Source organism: Aulonocara sp. 'chitande type north' Nkhata Bay, linkage group LG16 (assembly GCF_057382095.1).
Source record: "Aulonocara sp. 'chitande type north' Nkhata Bay isolate Kocher_YH1m ecotype deep benthic linkage group LG16, A_spYH_male_GT1.1, whole genome shotgun sequence".
Lineage (NCBI taxonomy): Eukaryota > Metazoa > Chordata > Actinopteri > Cichliformes > Cichlidae > Aulonocara > Aulonocara sp. 'chitande type north' Nkhata Bay.
In genome coordinates, this window is record NC_141359.1 from 27,188,457 (window position 1) to 27,205,820 (window position 17,364).

At 39.3% G+C, this 17,364-nt stretch overlaps 1 protein-coding gene across 1 annotated transcript in view; it reads right to left on the bottom strand.

The window, feature by feature from the left end:
- Positions 1–325: 325 nt before the first annotated feature.
- The window catches only part of LOC147311721 (sacsin-like), a 33,883-nt gene continuing 16,844 nt past the window's right edge, over positions 326–17,364 (bottom strand). The window contains exons 8-9 of the mRNA XM_086266610.1: positions 4,362–4,371; positions 326–1,895 (exon numbers count right to left, since the gene is read on the bottom strand). Coding sequence (XP_086122736.1) covers positions 994–1,895; positions 4,362–4,371 — 912 coding nt within the window. The 3' untranslated portion in view covers positions 326–993. The remainder of the gene's footprint in view (positions 1,896–4,361; positions 4,372–17,364) is intronic.

A 17,364-nucleotide genomic window follows, 5' to 3' on the forward strand; every position in this document is an offset into this window, starting at 1 on the left:
ACCTCTGGGGGCTCAATCCCCACAATTTATAAAAGATAAAAGAAGTGGTAAATCTTTGCTGTAACATTCAGTGAAATCACATCATAAACATACACAGTGTCATTATTTAGTAAGTACGCTTTATTTCTCAAAAGTCTTGGGTACATGATTAATAAAAAGAGACAGTAAAATTCCAAAAGTAACTATAGAAGTATTAGAAAGACTGGGAATCAGTGTTTGAAATATGAGATTGCTGTTTCATCATTTCATTTTATAGGTAAAATTAAATAAAAATTGAAAAAGTTTCCATTAAAATCTTTTGTATTTTTATTTCCAGAACAAAACTACTACATTAAAACCCCTCAAATGCCAAATACTGCATTAAATATTTTGTTTCATCTGAATGCTAAAAAAATCTTTGCAAAAACAAACTTTCATTGGAAATTCATACAGTATTGTTTTGGTCCTCAGTATCATAAATCATATAAATTTAACAATACATACTTGGGTCACAGTAGTAGAACTTGCTTAAAACATAGGAAAATATCTATAGATGAAGTAGTTAAACTGTGCTCTGAGAAGTAGTCACAACTGTTTAAAACATAGAAACCTTGACATTTTTCATTTCATGACAGTGTTACAGTGAATATGTTGATCTCCAGCAGATGGTTCAGTGATTCTGCTGCAACTCAAAGATGTCAACAAACTTAATCAAGAAGAATATTTGATTTTTTGTTTTCAGAACAAAACCATACATTGAATATCTCAAAGTCAGGAAAGCTGAAGTAAATATTTCTAAATGTATATAAAAACACTAGTGAGTAAATAGCATTGACACAAATAAAAACATTTTTCATTTAATGTTTTCTGTGATTATTACTGTGAAAAATTAGACAACTTGAAATGATTTTGGTTGTGATGCTAAATAATATTTCAGCTTTAGATTGTAGATATCATCTGTTTAACATGTCAAAACACAGTCACACTAATTGATAGTCCATCTGTCTTAAATCCTTAATTCACATATGCTTCTATTTTATTAAGGAGCTCTGATGCCTTGTTCAGTGCCAGCATTTCATTCTCTGATCTGAATTGTCCGTTCGGTATGTGAGGATATGGATGGCAGTTGGGATATTGAGTCCTTTTGGGATCCACCCCGAGTGTCTGCAGGTTTTTCACAATCTCAGGCAGATCTCTCAGTTGGAGGCTGTAGTGGGAAACTTGTGCAGCAGTGGCTGAAATTGAGCTGCTGTTGGGGTGTTGTCCATTTTTTTTATAGCATGCTGCTATGAGAGACTTTTCCAGTGCTTGATGGACCTTAAACAGACACCACTCTGTGCTCCCTCCACCAGTGTCTTTGTGAGCTGCATTGAGATCACAGCGAGCCTGTCTACACCAGCGGCTGGCCTCTTCTCTGTCTGGCCTTGGGACATTTTCATTGTGGGTCCAGAAGTTGTAGGAATGGAAACCTCTATAGCCTCTAGAGAACCTCTCTCGACTGTTTCTGTGATACCTGGCCTCCTGATTCCACTGTTGATAGAAGCCTCTGAAATTTGTATTTCTGCTTGAAAAGGTCGAGCCTGCAGCTTTGGGTTTGCTGAGCTCATCAATTCGATTCTGTAAATATTTGAATGCCTCACTGGCGAGAGACTGGCAATCCGGATTTTTGTCAGGGTGCCACCTGAGGTACAGTCTCTTGATGGCTTTGTGCCTCTCCTCCTCAGGAAGCCTCCAGATCTCTGTCAAACATTTATCAATTTCCCTTTTAGCTTCCTCAACAGAGGCCGGTAAAGAATTTGTTGATAATTCAGAAGAATGTGGCACAGCTCCTGTCAGTGGTTCCAGCTCCATGCAAGTGTTTTCTTCTGGTTTTAGCGTCTTCTTCTGTGGTTCTGGCTCCATGCATTTCCTCCTTTCTGTTTTTACCTTCTTTTCTCGTTTAAACTGAAACAGATCGACACAGCTGACTTCAATGGGCTCATCTTCTCCAATATCTATTTTGTATCTCCATGAATATCGTCCATTGTGACCAGGCAGTTCTTCAACAATAACTGTATAAATGTACTTGTCATCAATGCTGTAGCCAACATATTCCCCCTCTTCAAAGTTGTTGAGGACATTCATGTCCAAACAATCATGCCATTCTCCTGGAACTTCCGTCCCAGGGGCTGCTGGACTAAAAAAGGAACTTTCAGTTTCAGCACTGTCACGGATCTGATTTTTAGCCAGAGTTTTCCGAACATCTTGCAGATCATTACACATGAGGAGTTGTCCCAGCACTGGAAGATGAACCGATGCAATTGTGTTTCCTAAAAGAACATTAATCTCTTTTGTCAATGTTGTAATGACTTCATTTATCACTTTGAGAGCCATGTCATCATTGTGCTTTAAGTAAAAGGTACACCCTTGTTGCCCTCGTTCCACAAAAACATCAGTTTCTTCATCAGTTTTAGGAAGTGGCTGTTTATTGAGCCAGAGTGTTGTTTCCAACGTTTTGCAGCAGATAATTTGTATACTGCCAAAAATCTTCTCACATATGTTAGAAGCATCTTCTTGTGTTATTTTGCCTTGCAACTGCTCTCTAATAAGACAAATGAATCCATATTTAAAGGCTCCTGAGGAGAGATGTTTAGCAAACCATCCACTAAATTCACAGCCAGTCCCAAGTTCACAACGCTGCATCTTTGATTCCACAACTCTTTCCTCTGTGAACTCAGACAGCATCTTTGGCTGAAATTTCTGAGGCAGCAGTTGCAACAGCTGATGATGCTTGTATTTGTCATTGCCCAAATGACATTCACTGAGTTTCTGAAGCAGCAGGAACTTGTTCTCCAGCGCTTCTTCCAACCTTTTGGTCTCAAACACTGTGTCGTTGTAGCAGAGTGTGGATGATGGGTATAATTTACCATCTACTGCAGGAAGATACAGAGTCTCAACATTTTCAAGAAGCGTCTGGTTTCCCTGAGCATTGATTAACTTAAACAACTGCTCAACAGCTCGTTTCACAGTTCTCAGCTGGTTCGAATGTAGTTTCTGTTTATCACAGGAATCAGCGTAAACTGCTGCCAAAACATTACAATATTGTTCTGCAGTAGCTTCGTTCGTCACACCAATTTTCTGAAAGAACGGTGCATACATTGCATCTTCTGGAGTAATCTTGTACAGATATGGTCTGAAGTCCAGATATGGTCTGAAGTCCAGATCATAGGAGAGCGACAGACACACGTCATCAACCGTCACAAGTTTTGTGTCTTTTTCAACCAACACAACAGGAAGACCAGCCAGCTGGTTTCCTTCAAATCTTTTTGCTTGCAGGTAAGCGTACGAACTTCTGAACACTTTAGCTCGTGTTTTGATCAGCTGGTCAGTTTCATGGTGACTGACAGATGTTTCTTATGTTACTGGCTACACAGTTTGGAGGTGGTTCTTCATGAGCTCCAACATTTTTTATCATTTTCTGAAGACCTTGTGACATAAATGGTAGGTCTATAATTGGCATTGAGGTCCAAATCAAATCTTGATGCTCTGGATTTTTGTCAATCAAAGAGCCTCTAATTTTCACAGTAGTTCCTTCAGCAGCAAATGGTTGGTGGTAGTTGGACAGTTCTTTTCGAATTATCACTGGAAAAATGAATTTGATGTCGGCAATCCTCTCCAACAAATTTTGCTTTTTAGTTTTGATGTTGCATGCTTTATTTAAGACTTCCCTGAAAAGTAATGATGATTTCAGTTTCATGTCTTTGAGTCTTCTGTTAACTTTTGCTTCTGATTCCAGCTGGTATGCAAAATGTATTATCTCGTCCGCTGACACAACATGCTTCATTCCCAGTTCTCTGACCAGCTCTTTTGCTTTTTCTGTTGTGTAGTCATCTCCTTCACAAAGCTCAGTCCAAAATATCTCAGGAACAAATCTCTCGTGGGGCAACATTCGTTTGTACAGCTCCACACTTTCATCAAAGTAGTATGATGCAGGCTCCAGTCTACCTTGAGAACTGCGAATCAGTTTCACTGTCTTCAGTGAGGAGATGATAATTTTTCTTTCCTTCAACGAATAATCTAGTGACAGCAACAGTTTGAGGCTGTGAAGAATCTGTGTCTCTGTGAGTTGGTGTACAGCAGGCAGAATGAACTTCATGAAATACTCCAAATCATCCAGGACCTGAATGTTGAGTGTTTCTGACAGCATGTAGTTCTCAGAGTTCTGTTTGAGAAAGATGCTGCTGTTTTGGGGTAGGTTAAACAAATCTGGAAATATGACTGAATATTTGATTTTGAGGATGAAAACCTTCTTAGGTCCATCAATCCTCACTCGTTCACCATGTGTTGTTTCAAATATTGGTAAGGATTTGAGCTTCCTCACATACTCTTGGTTGACTTTGGACTTGGATAATCCTGATTGCAGGAACATCTGAAACTCTTTCATATTATCATTTGAAAGGTGGGAAAACTCTGAGCGATTAATGTTGTACACTTGATCCAACACTGAGCTTTGATCATCTACATCAAGAAGTTCATCTTGTAGACATGAATATATCCATCGGTCCATCTCAGAGAAGAAAACATGATCAAACCTCATAAAACCAAGTTTGAAGAGGATGCCTGATATGTCTTTGTGTTTCTGTGAGGCAAACACAACACTTGACATGTGTTTCATTGTTTGCAGGAAGAGCTTGTTGTTCAACCTTGGACACACAACAGGTAAAATATAGCAGTCACTGAAGAGTTTCCTCACATAATTTAATGTCAGACTGGACTCGTCATCTCTAGATGTTGGCGGTTTAATTTCATTCATTATGAACTTCCAAAGTAATTTTAGCCACTTCAATATTTTCTCATTGGGGACATGAAAACCACTGTGTGGATCAATGTCACAGTCATAAAGAAGATGCTGAATTAATGGTTTCAGATATTTCTCTGAGTGGTGCAAAGTCATATTTCTGACAAGTTTTAATCTTTGAAGAAGGTCAGTGTGCCAAATGTTGATTTGATAATCTGCAAATTGAGCCTGGCAGTCAAAGAAGAGATCTTCATACCTTGATATCCACGTGGGTGTTTGGGAGTTGAAGAGTCTTAAAACTTTATCTCTTGTGAGAAGAAGTGGAAGGCCATTGAGTAAATTCTGTGTGACCTTTTGTGAGGAGAAATCTTTTAAACAAAAACTCAGGAGCTCTGAACATCTTTTCTCATCTTTGATCAAAGTGGCACTTATGGGTAAAGGCAAATCCTCATCTGTTTGGGTTGGATCATTTAGAGGTTTTGCTCGTAGGAAAGTCTGCACAGTGGAGGGACTGACCTCTTTCACTTCAACCCCAGCAGATCTGAAACTTGTCCAAATCCTCTGCATGTTTGTGGAATAAGGAACCAGCTTCATTCCAAGATCTTCCAAAATGTTATTCAGCTTGAAATTTCCCAAGGTTGTCAAGTAAGGTGCCTCAGTTGAGTCTGTTTCGCTGACATTACACCAGTCAAATGAGTATTCTTTAATTTTTTTATCTGCAATTTTCCGTGTTGAGCTCTTCATCACAGGGATTACATCAAGGCCTTTTTCTTTCAGTGATCTGTATACTTCATGTATCATTTCATGCCAGTCTGGGCAAACATCCTTGGACACAGTTGGCCAAAACCACAAGTATTCTGTTCTGAAACATGATTCAATCCTTGCAAGGGAAACTTTCTTGACTGTGATCATTCGCCTGATGTAATTCACGAGGTCTGCATAAAGCGGAGCAATGGCGTTCTGTTTCAAAATCTCATTCCAGTTGGATTTCTTACTCTTCCCATCTTCTTTCCAAAGGCTTCTCCTGGCAGAATCAACCTCAAAGTTTCCATTGACATGTACTGGCAGTCCAGTTTTCCCTGGCAAAGGAAGTGAACAAAAGGCTTCTCCTTTAAAATCCATGACGCTGGATCCTTTTGTGTTCACACGTGCAGCTAATGATGCTTGGGGAAGTTTGTCTGACAGTTTTAAATCGTAGCTGTCTTTGAAGGAGCCAAATTGTTCTGCAACAATCCATGTAGTTTGTCTTTTATCTGAGGTGGAAATCACAGTTTCATAGAAAGTCTTGTGCGGTGTTGGTTTGTCTGATTGCAGTGCATTTTGTAGATGTTTTACAAAAGCATCTTTTTCTTCCCGACTTTTCTGTGGCAGATTTTTTTCAACCTCAAAGATGGTTTTAAGTCCTCCTGAATCTTCACTGATTTCATGGACTTTGATTTTGCAGATGTTTTTCAGAAAGAGAATTAGTCCTTCAGGATCTTCAGACAGGGCAGAGCACAGTTCTTTCATGTCGCGGTCAGTGACTCCTTGCTGTGATATTTTGGAGGTGTTTGCATTTGTACCCATTCTCAGAGGTAATCTGAACATGGTGCCGTCTTTAAGAGAAAATTTGTCTGGAAGAAAGGATTTGTAGACATCTACGTACATTTCTTTGAAAGTGTCTGCTAGTTTATAGCCAATGCCATATCGCTGGTTATTTGAATGATTTTCAATGTATTTTTGATTGGGGTCAGAAATGCAAAGTACTTCGTCTCCTGTAAGGATCGAAGGTCAGTCAGATGGTAAACAGAGTTGAATCCAACTCCGTACTTCCCTATCTTCCCTGGGGTGCTGTGCTTTCCTCCCTCTCCCAGCTGTTGAATTCCCTTAATGTCAGCATCTGAAAACACTTTGTTGTTGAACACACAAAGTGCTGGACCCTGGAGATTGTTCCATTTCTTCCCAAATGTTTTTACTTTTCCATGTTGTCTTTTGTCCCAGATGAAGTGAATTTCTGTTGCTTCTGCATCATCAGCATTTTGGATGAGCTCTTTAAGGATATCCTTCTTTGATGGATAGGCTGAAATTATGTTTTTAATACGAACAGTGAGTTCTTCCTTCTGTTCAAAGTCAAAAGCTAATGGTGAAAGGTCATCAAATGTGTGATTTTCCAAAGTATGATGCCTGGTTGTTTTGATTCCAAGGTGGCAAGCCATCACACGTGGGATATTCTCGTGACACAATGTGACACCTGAAGTGAGTGGCATCCATAGCTGGACTGGCCATCGGGCATACCGGGCATTTGCCCGGTGGGCCGCTGGCGATTTTTTGTTTTTATGGGCCGATGGATTTTTTTTTTTTTTTTTTTAGGAAGGGTATATATAATGAAAGGTGTTGGATTGGCCAATTGGTCATGATCGACTCTGGGCTGGACCAATTACAGCCGAGGAGGCCGAATGCACCCGCCCCCTTGTTTAACAATCACGTGGTTTTCGCGCATTGCATGCCGGGAATTAGTGGCAAAACAATCCAAGTACCGCATCAAATGCAAGCATTTGCAGCACCGCAAAACGTTCATTCTCTGGTTCCAATACCTTCTTGTTTTTTCTTTGCCGCACAAAAAAGGAATGTACAAAACAAAAGGAGAACAATGCCGGTCCGTACAAAGACAGACTCGACGAAAAGACAAAGAAAAGATACGAGGAAAAAATCAAAGGAGTGAAAGGGTCAGACCCTTACGAGCACGCAGAGGGACAAAATACGTTAGCGTGTTGCCCAACTTTCACCACGCTCAGATTTATAATCATACGGTTCTTGGAGTGAGTGCATACACTCATGAAGTTTAGTAACTTCAGGTCACTGCAACAAGCCCAGGTACAGTTTACCGACGGATGGGTACAGGACCTTGAAATGCACCGTGTAGAACGAAAGACCATCGTACATATCATAAGTTTACCAGTCTCACAAATCGTCTTCATAGATACACATTCGTTAACCGTTTATTAATATAACCTTTGAGCTCAACGGTAATTAATTAGTAGTGGAAATAATTTCTGGTAGCATTACAGAAATGTAGCAGTGACAATAATATTGTATGCTGTAATCGCACTGGACAATTAGTGATACAAAACAACTGTTTTACCCTGTGAATAAAAGTATATGTTTTTGTCAATGTACCATAATAACAGAAGCGAAACGCAATATTGTGTCAGGACAATTTACTATTTATGCACAATAAATAAAGGAGCATAGCGCGACAATTTCTGTTCAGCGCCAGACTTGCTTGTAACCTATATCACCAATTATGTTATGAAAAATGACGTATTAACTACTACAAAACACTGACCTTTGTGGGAATGCTTGGAGCACACTAACATGTGAGCTGGAGTGTTCTGGGACGTTATATTTGGTATATCCAGACCATCCGTCGGCTCTTACTTCGGAAACATGGCTTAAAAAATTCTCTTCAACGACGTAATCCGATAAAAAAAACCCGATCTCTTTACCCGTCGGCTTCCTGTGGCTCTCATGCGACCGGCTATTGCAGTTAATAATAACAGCTTCTTGCCATTTTTTGGGTTTCTTTTTATCGCTGTGTAACTGAGTTCAATTGAAAGCCTGCGTGCGCTAGTACCTCTTGCCACAAGTTCCCAGAATCCTTTGCGGTTTTACCCCTGAATGACGTCACATTTTCAATCTTTATCCTGGTGGGCCGGTCTCTAGTCAAAATGCCCGGGCCGATTTTTTGTCCCAGTCCAGCCTTGAACTCTACCATGGGGCCGTCATTCTTTGCGGTACGCAGGCCATGTGTAAGCACATTGTGTGGGACAGATCCAGGCCATACCAATTTTGCTATGTGGGAGGAATTGTGTAAAAATAGAAACATCATAAAAATGAAAATGAACATAAAGTAAAATGTACTGAAAAGAACATCAGTATGGCCATCATTATTTGCTTGGAAAGTCTAAAGTTCCATGGCTTTGAACAGCCAGAGAACGCAATGCCCGGCTTAGAATGACTAAAAGTAACTTCTTTTAACATTCTGTCATTCTGCCTCCATATCAAACATCCACTAAAAATAGTCATTTGAAAAAAAATATTCGCCACTTTTCATCAGTTTGGGTTCCTCTGTTTATAGCAATTTTTAGAAAAGAACCCAATACCTTTGTCACTATACAGTTGTACAGTGAGATACAGAGCATCTCCTACTCATTGCAAACATGCTGGGAGGGTGGCTCTATCCGCCTTAGTGCAGCTGCTGTACCATACTGTGATGCAGTAAGTTAGTAGGCTCTCAATGGGCGAGTGGTGGAAGGGTGAGCTGTAGTCCACAAAGAGCATTCTGGCGTAGCTCTGCCGCTGTTCTAGGTGACTCAGCACCGAGTGGAGGGTGATGGCATCTTCTGTGAATCTGTTTGCACGGTACGCAAACTGGTGGGGGTCGAATTCTGGGGGGAGGTAATCCTTGGTGTGCTGAAGGACTAGTCTCTCAAAGCATTTCATGATTACCGGTGTGAGGGCCACAGGGCAATAATAGTTCAGGCTGGTGATGGGAGACTTCTTTGGTACTGGGATGATTGTGGCTGATTTTAGACAGGATGGGATGGCTGCTTCATCCAGTGAGAGGTTGAAGATTCTGGTGGAGATGAGGGTGAGCTGGTGGGCACATGGTCTTAGCACTTTACCACGTATTCCGTCTGGACCGGCCGCCTTCCTGGGGTTCACTGCTAGGAACACACATCTGACATCGTGCTCCGTTACAGTGAATGGAGCGGTGCAGGAACCAGGTGAGGATGAGGATGGGAGCAGGGCTGAGGCAGATGAATGCTGCTGTTGTGGTGTTTCAAAGCGGGCGAAGAAGCTGTTTATTTCCTCTGCTAGCTGCACACTCAGGTTTTCTGTTTTCACAGTTCTGCCTCTGTGGTTTATGATGTCTATTATTCCATGCCATGTGTTGTTGCTGGACAGGTGGGACCCCTTTTCAGGTCAGCTCGAGCAGACCTGTACAGAGCTCTGTCAACAGACCTACAGGGAGTGCAGAATTATTAGGCAAGTTGTATTTTTGAGGAATAATTTTATTATTGAACAACAACCATGTTCTCAATGAACCCAAAAAACTCATTAATATCAAAGCTGAATGTTTTTGGAAGTAGTTTTTAGTTTGTTTTTAGTTTTAGCTATTTTAGGGGGATATCTGTGTGTGCAGGTGACTATTACTGTGCATAATTATTAGGAAACTTAACAAAAAACAAATATATACCCATTTCAATTATTTATTTTTACCAGTGAAACCAATATAACATCTCCACATTCACAAATATACATTTCTGACATTCAAAAACAAAACAACAACAAATCAGCGACCAATATAGCCACCTTTCTTTGCAAGGACACTCAAAAGCCTGCCATCCATGGATTCTGTCAGTGTTTTGATCTGTTCACCATCAACATTGCATGCAGCAGTAACCACAGCCTCCCAGACACTGTTCGGAGAGGTGTACTGTTTTCCCTCCTTGTAAATCTCACATTTGATGATGGACCACAGGTTCTCAATTGGGTTCAGATCAGGTGAACAAGGTGGCCATGTCATCAGTTTTTCTTCTTTTATACCCTTTCTTGCCAGCCACGCTGTGGAGTACTTGGACGCGTGTGATGGAGCATTGTCCTGCATGAAAATCATGTTTTTCTTGAAGGATGCAGACTTCTTCCTGTACCACTGCTTGAAGAAGGTGAAAATTGACATAATTCTATTGTATTGACTGTATTGAATTGAATATAAGTTTCCTTTAATTTCTGAGGAATTTTACAGTAAATCTGGATGAAACCTGGCACACAGGTACAGTAGGTGTCCCAGAGAAGGAATCTGTTGAAAGTTGGACCTCAACTACTCAGGATGATTTTTCATGAATTTTTGAAAATTGACATAATTCTATTGTATTGGCTGACTGCATTGGATACAAGTACCCTTTAATTTCTGAGGAGTTCTACAGTAAATCTTGGCTGTAACCTGGCAGACAGGTACAGTAGGTGTCCCGGAGAAGGAATCTGTTGAAATTTGGACCTCAACTACTCAGGATGATTTTTAATGAATTTTTGAAAATTGACATAATTCTATTGTATTGACTGTATTGAATTGAATACATGTTTCCATTAATTTCTGAGGAATTCTACAGTAAATCTGGCTGAAACTTGGCACACAGGTACAGTAGGTGTCCCAGAGGAGGGATGTGTTGAAAGTTGGACATCAACTACTCAGGATGATTTTTCATGAATTTCTGACATTTCCATAATTGCATTGACTGTACCGGGCTGTTTCATTGTAATTTGTGTGCGCGCATGTGCGTGCGACTGTTCGCGCGCGTGCACGTGTGCGCGGGTATAGGCTTTCAATCGGCACATAAAGCGAAAAGGCGCTACCGTAAAGACTGGTGTAAAAGCGCAAGGAAATTTATGCTGCGGATAAGAGGCGGCTGGCTTGACCGCGGCTCACAAATGACGGCTCACTTTACCGCGGTTTGAAATGCACCGTGTAGAACGAAAGACCATCATACGAACAAAGGTAAGTTTACCAGTCTCACAAATCGTCTTCATAAATACACATTCGTTAACCGTTTATTAATATAACCTTTGAGCTCAACGGTAATTAATTAGTAGTGGAAATAATTTCTGGTAGCATTACAGAAATGTAGCAGTGACAATAATATTGTATGTTGTAATCGCACTGGGCAATTAGTGATACAAAAAAACCTGTTTTATCCTGTGAATAAAAGTATATGTTTTTGTCAATGTACCATAATAACAGAAGCGAAACGCAATATTGTGTCAGGACAATTTACTATTTATGCACAATAAATAAAGGAGCATAGCGCGACAATTTCTGTTCAGCGCCAGACTTGCTTGTAACCTATATCACCAATTATGTTAAGAAAAATGACATATTAACTACTACAAAACACTGACCTTTGTGGGAATGCTTGGAGCAGACTAACATGTGAGCTGAAGTGTTCTGGGACGTTATATTTGGTATATCCAGACCATCCGTCGGCTCTTACTTCGGAAACATGGCTTAAAAAATTTCTCTTCAACGACGTAATGAGATAAAAAAAACGATCTCTTTACCCGTCGGCTTCCCGTGGCTGTCATGCGACCGGCTATTGCAGATAATAATACAACAGCTTCTTGCCATTTTTTGGGTTTCTTTTTATCACTGTGTAACTGAGTTCAATTGAAAGCCTGCGTGCGCTAGTACCTCTTGCCACAAGTTCCCAGAATCCTTTGCGGTTTTACCCCTGAATGACGTCACATTTTCAATCTTTATCCTGGTGGGCCGGTCTCTAGTCAAAATGCCCGGGCCGATTTTTTGTCCCAGTCCAGCCTTGGTTTTCAGGTATCTATATTTTACTTGAGTACTTATTAACTTTTTAACCTATATTTTAACACAAATATAATTACTTTCTACTTTTTACATTTTCATAACGGACTTGTTACTTTTGGTTAAGCGGTGTCATTTATAACAGAAATGTTTGGGAATGAAAGTGGGTTGAAAGTAGTTCATATGATGTGCTTTAAGAAATTACACATTTTAGTTAGTTTGCAGGACTGTGGTGAATTCACAGTAAAGATCTGTGTTAGACTGATACACAGTGGCTGTGGTTGTGATGGTCAGACTTATGTTACATCAAGTGTAGCAGGGATAAATTTGCATTTAAACTGGTGATGCTTCGATTCATTCACTGAATTCCAACTTTATACTGTCTAGTGTAAACACTGTAGTGTCAGTTTAGGAAATGGAAATCAGTGCATTTAGGCATGTAGACATGGCCAAGATGACCCAGCTAAGTTCAAAGTGAGCATCGGCTGATCTGAGTATTTCAGAAACTGCTGATCTACTGGGATTTTCCCAGACAACCATCTCTGGAAGGACAAAAGTAGAATTAGCAAGCCTGAAAGAACTCCTCTAAAGCAGAGGAAAGCTTACAGTCTTTACTTGACTGTGTACAGAAAAAGAAAAGATGGATTTTAAGCCTGGTTACCTCATTTACCTTTTTACTCTGTACATTTTTATGCCTCAACCTGCATAATTTGTGTCTACTACATTAATGTATTGTACTGACCTCTTGTGGTAAGATCGAATCATGTAACTGCTGTGCTGTCTTATTTGATGGCTCTGAATGTCTCAATGTCAGCGACCTCTATCTCTGTATTTGATCACCGCTCTACAAAGGCATTATATTTTTTTGTACTATGATCAATTTACACATGTACTCTGCATACTGCAACAGAGCATTGGTCTTTTCAGCCATTTCAGAACTGCTGTGTTTGGAGTGCAATATATGATTTTCCATTTATATTCCATACTTAATCCTTTTGGAGCTTTTTAGGTTGTTAGGCAGGATAATGGTATCACATTGAATTTAAGGTGTTAAAAATACACAGTAACTGATGCTCATGTTAACAAATAAATAAAAATTTTAATGAGGAGCCACCAAATAAAGTATTTGGAGTAATGCTCAGCAGTTATTTAAACAGGTAATAGTTGGTAGACATGCTATTAAACTTGTGAGAAAATCTGTAGCTTTTTTTTTGGTACAGAGCCATCATTAAGGTTCCCAAATCACTTTTTTTCCAAATACAATTTCTCATCAAAATGCGTGAAAAAAGTTCTGTTGCAGTATGTGAGTGCTCAGGAGTAATAAAGATCAGGTGTAAAGAATAAATTAATAAGACCTATTTATGCTTTACTGGGACATTTGACTAGAACAGAGCTGGAGGCAAATCCATGACGGATAGTGTTCCACTCTGTGTTTTTCTATCCAGGTATGAATTTACTGCACTGGCAGTGTGTTTGGGATCATTGTAAGGCTGAAAAATGAAGCTGTTGCCAATCAGACCCTTACCAGATGATACTGCATGCTGGAACAAATCTGACAGTATTTTTCTGTGTTGTTAATTCCACCAATCGTGACAAGATTGGTGCCTTGTGAGTTGCCAAAGAGTTTTGAACAGTATTGTACACCCTCACATGAATTTAAGATTATTGTCACTATTTAACTGTTCTATATAAATATGCTGGCTTTTTGTTCGAGAATCTTAAGTTTAAACCTCTTTCAAACTCCACAATCACATAATACAATCGTGCATGTTTAACGTATGTAAGTTACATCCAATATTTTTCTGGTCAGGTACGACAAACCCACCTGGGTAATCTGCAGTTTCCCTGGTGGGTTTTCCTTTTCTCATTTGTGAAATATTAAATTGCTGGTATCCGCAGAAAGTTTAAGTTTGGATAAAATAAAAAATTATGAATAAATTAACCAAATTCTATAGTGACTCTATTTCACACATGCGTATAAGCAATTATTAATGAATTAAACTTCAAAGTTATAAAGACATTTTTTTAATCTAAATAGTTATTTTTGTCATGCATTCATTTATGATGGACACATTTTGAATTTGATGGCAAGGAAAATAAGGTGCTTTGTAAACCGTATAGAGTAACACACGGTGTCCTCAGGCAGCTTCAGGTGTTTTTAATGAAGCTTTTCCACCGCTATTTCCGTGTCCTCTCCAGCAGATTCTGGAATACAAGAGAGCACAAGGTTATCTCTCATGCTACGGGCTTGTAAATGATAACAGTCTCTCTTTCTTCTTCTTCTATGTTTAGCTGGGTCACATTTTCGGTAAAAGATCTGACCGACTCCCGTAGCGTGACGTTTTCAGCAGTCTCCAGGGATTCTCTCAGAGATTTAAATTCCCGGTGTGAAATCTCCACCAGGGACATCCTCACATCAAAACTGGACAATCGCTTGTCGATTGACTCCAGGATGTCTGCAAAGTCATTGCCGGTGTTGTGCCGAAAAGTGATTGTCTGCCAGAAAGTGATTGCAGCTGCTTAAAGCTGTAGAACCCAGATTACACCTTGAGCTCCCATTGTATCGCACTAACTTTGTAAAGATCCTTACTTCTTTTTTCTATCGACCGTGGCTCAGGGGGTTGGGAAGCGTATCTGTAACCGGAAGGTCGCCGGTTCGATCCCCGGTCATGGTCGTTGTGTCCTTGGGCAAGACACTTTACCCTACCGCCTACTGGTGTTGACCAGAGGGGCCGATGGCGCGATATGGCAGCCTCGCTTCTGTCAGTCTGCCCCAGGGCAGCTGTGGCTACAACCGTAGCTTACCTCCACCACTGTGTGAATGCGAGAGTGAATGAATAGTGGCATTGTAAAGCGCTTTGGGTGCCTTGAAAAGCGCTATATAAATCCAATCCATTATTATTATTATTATTATCTTCACATCCCTTCAGTTACAGGCGCCACCCTGCTGTATGTAGAGATTTAGTGTAAATTATCAGTTGAAGGAAGAGAGAATAGGAGGCAAAACACAAGGACCAAATCTGATATATATGTGAACTTTTTCCTTACAAACAATATATGGAAACATGTATTGGCCAGATATGTTGTTAAGGTGTCATTATATTCATAACATGACTTTACAATGAATAAAAAAAAATGCTTTTAACTTTAACTCGTGCTCCTCTTCACTGACAACTGAACATCCAAATGGGGTCCAATGACATTTTTTAGATTTAGGTTCATTATCTGCTAACACCCAAATTAGAATTTCCTTTGTGAAAACAAGATTCTCGTGGAGACCATATAGACATGTTACGTAGTTGGGTTGATTATACTACTTGTTGGTTTGAAGGTGGTTGGAGGTACACTTGGAATTCTAATTCAGCAAACTCCATTTACTAATATGGATGATTAAGATTCACACAGACAATTTTTGAGAAACTTAAGTACATTTAATGATCATGTACAATCATTTCTTATTCTTTCTAACGGATCTCGTCTCTAATTACGTTTCTTTGAGTTCAGTATATGTAAACGTAATCTTTAAGTGAGCATCACTGTCTTTAAACTGCCCAAAACACTTTGATTCAATGGTTTGTCTAATCTTGTGCAGGGCTGATCTCATCTTAGCATAGATGTCTTTTGTATGTTCATCTCAGCCGCAGCTCATGAATTGCAGAGCTCAAGTAATCCTGAATTTGAGCAATCTTAGGCTACGTCCACACGTACCCGGGTATTTTTGAAAACGCAGATTTTTCTATGCGTTTGCACCTTTCGTCCACACGTAAACAGCGTTTTCGGTCACTGAAAACGGAGATTTTTAAAGACTCTGGCCAGGATGGATATTTTTGAAAACTCCGTTTTTGCGTTTACGTGTGGATGAGAAAAACGGAGAAAACGCAGCATCAAAGGTGTGCGCTGCTTTGGCATGTTCCTAGCAGCGTTTTCCTTCATTTCTGCCTTTACGTGTGGACGGGATTATTTTTTAAAACGAAAACGGAAAATCTCCGTTTTCAAAAAAACCCGTGTACGTTTGGACGTAGCCTTAATTCTACATTGCCATAGATGGTGGTCGAAGTTTAGGGAGAGAGTCAAAGTCAGCAAACTTCAAAGATTTTTTCCTGTCAGATTTTACTGGTATTACCGGGTACAGTTTTTATGTCACACTGGCCACTGACACATTAAAATTAAATGATACAGTGAAAAAGTGAAATCACATTAAACAGACACAGTTAGTGTAAAGTAGGTAATCTTTATTCCTTTAAGAACTCCTGAATATACAGTAAATGAACAAGGAATGAAATGAAGTAATAATCTTAAACTTATTATATAATTATACTTAATTATAGTAATATTAGCTAACCCTTGACCCCTTTTTAGAAATATGACAGGCATTGCCATTTCTTTTCTTTCATAAGAAAACTTTTATTAAATGATAATAATAGGTTGGGACAGATTTCTGCCAATTTCATTTGCATTTGCACTTAACATAACAAAATTACATGCTGAGTGTCTTCTGTCACCAAAAGTTATGGATGTCAATAGTAATAACTGTTTAAAATGTAAGAAAAATAAGTAAGAAAATCTCTAAATACATTAGACAGAACTTCTACAGTAGTTGCAGCTTCAATCAGTAAGTAGTCTTCACATTTGCCTTTTCATAAATGTTATATTACAGTAAGTATATTGCTTCCCAGCAGGTATTTACCAAACAACAATGAAGCAGTCCAATGACCTACTCCAAAGAGTAGTCAAAAATCCCAACTAAGTTGCATACAAAAAATACTTGATATACGCATTTTCAAAACAAAACAAAACACATAATATAGCAATATCACAAATGAGCAGCTTCAAAACGAAAGCAAAGCAAAACAAAGTCATACAGTCATTACATGTTTCCTAGGTGAATATTCATGAAAGTGCACAAAAACCTTTGTTGTTTATACTTCATACTAACATCATTCAGTGATCATTACTCAAAAAAAGAAAAAAAAATACAACTTAAATTCCTTTTTGGTTGTGATGCTAAATAATATTTCAGTTTTCCACTGTGGGAATCATCCTTTTAACATTTAGAAAAACAGTTACACTGACCAATACCTTGTCTTAAATCCTTAATTCACATATGCTTCTATTTTATTAAGGAGCTCTGATGCCTTGTTCAGTGCCAGCATTTCATTCTCTGATCTGAATCGTCCGTTCGGTATGTGAGGATATGGATGGCAGTTGGGATATTGAGTCTTTTTGGGATCCACTCCGAGTGTCTGCAGGTTTTTCA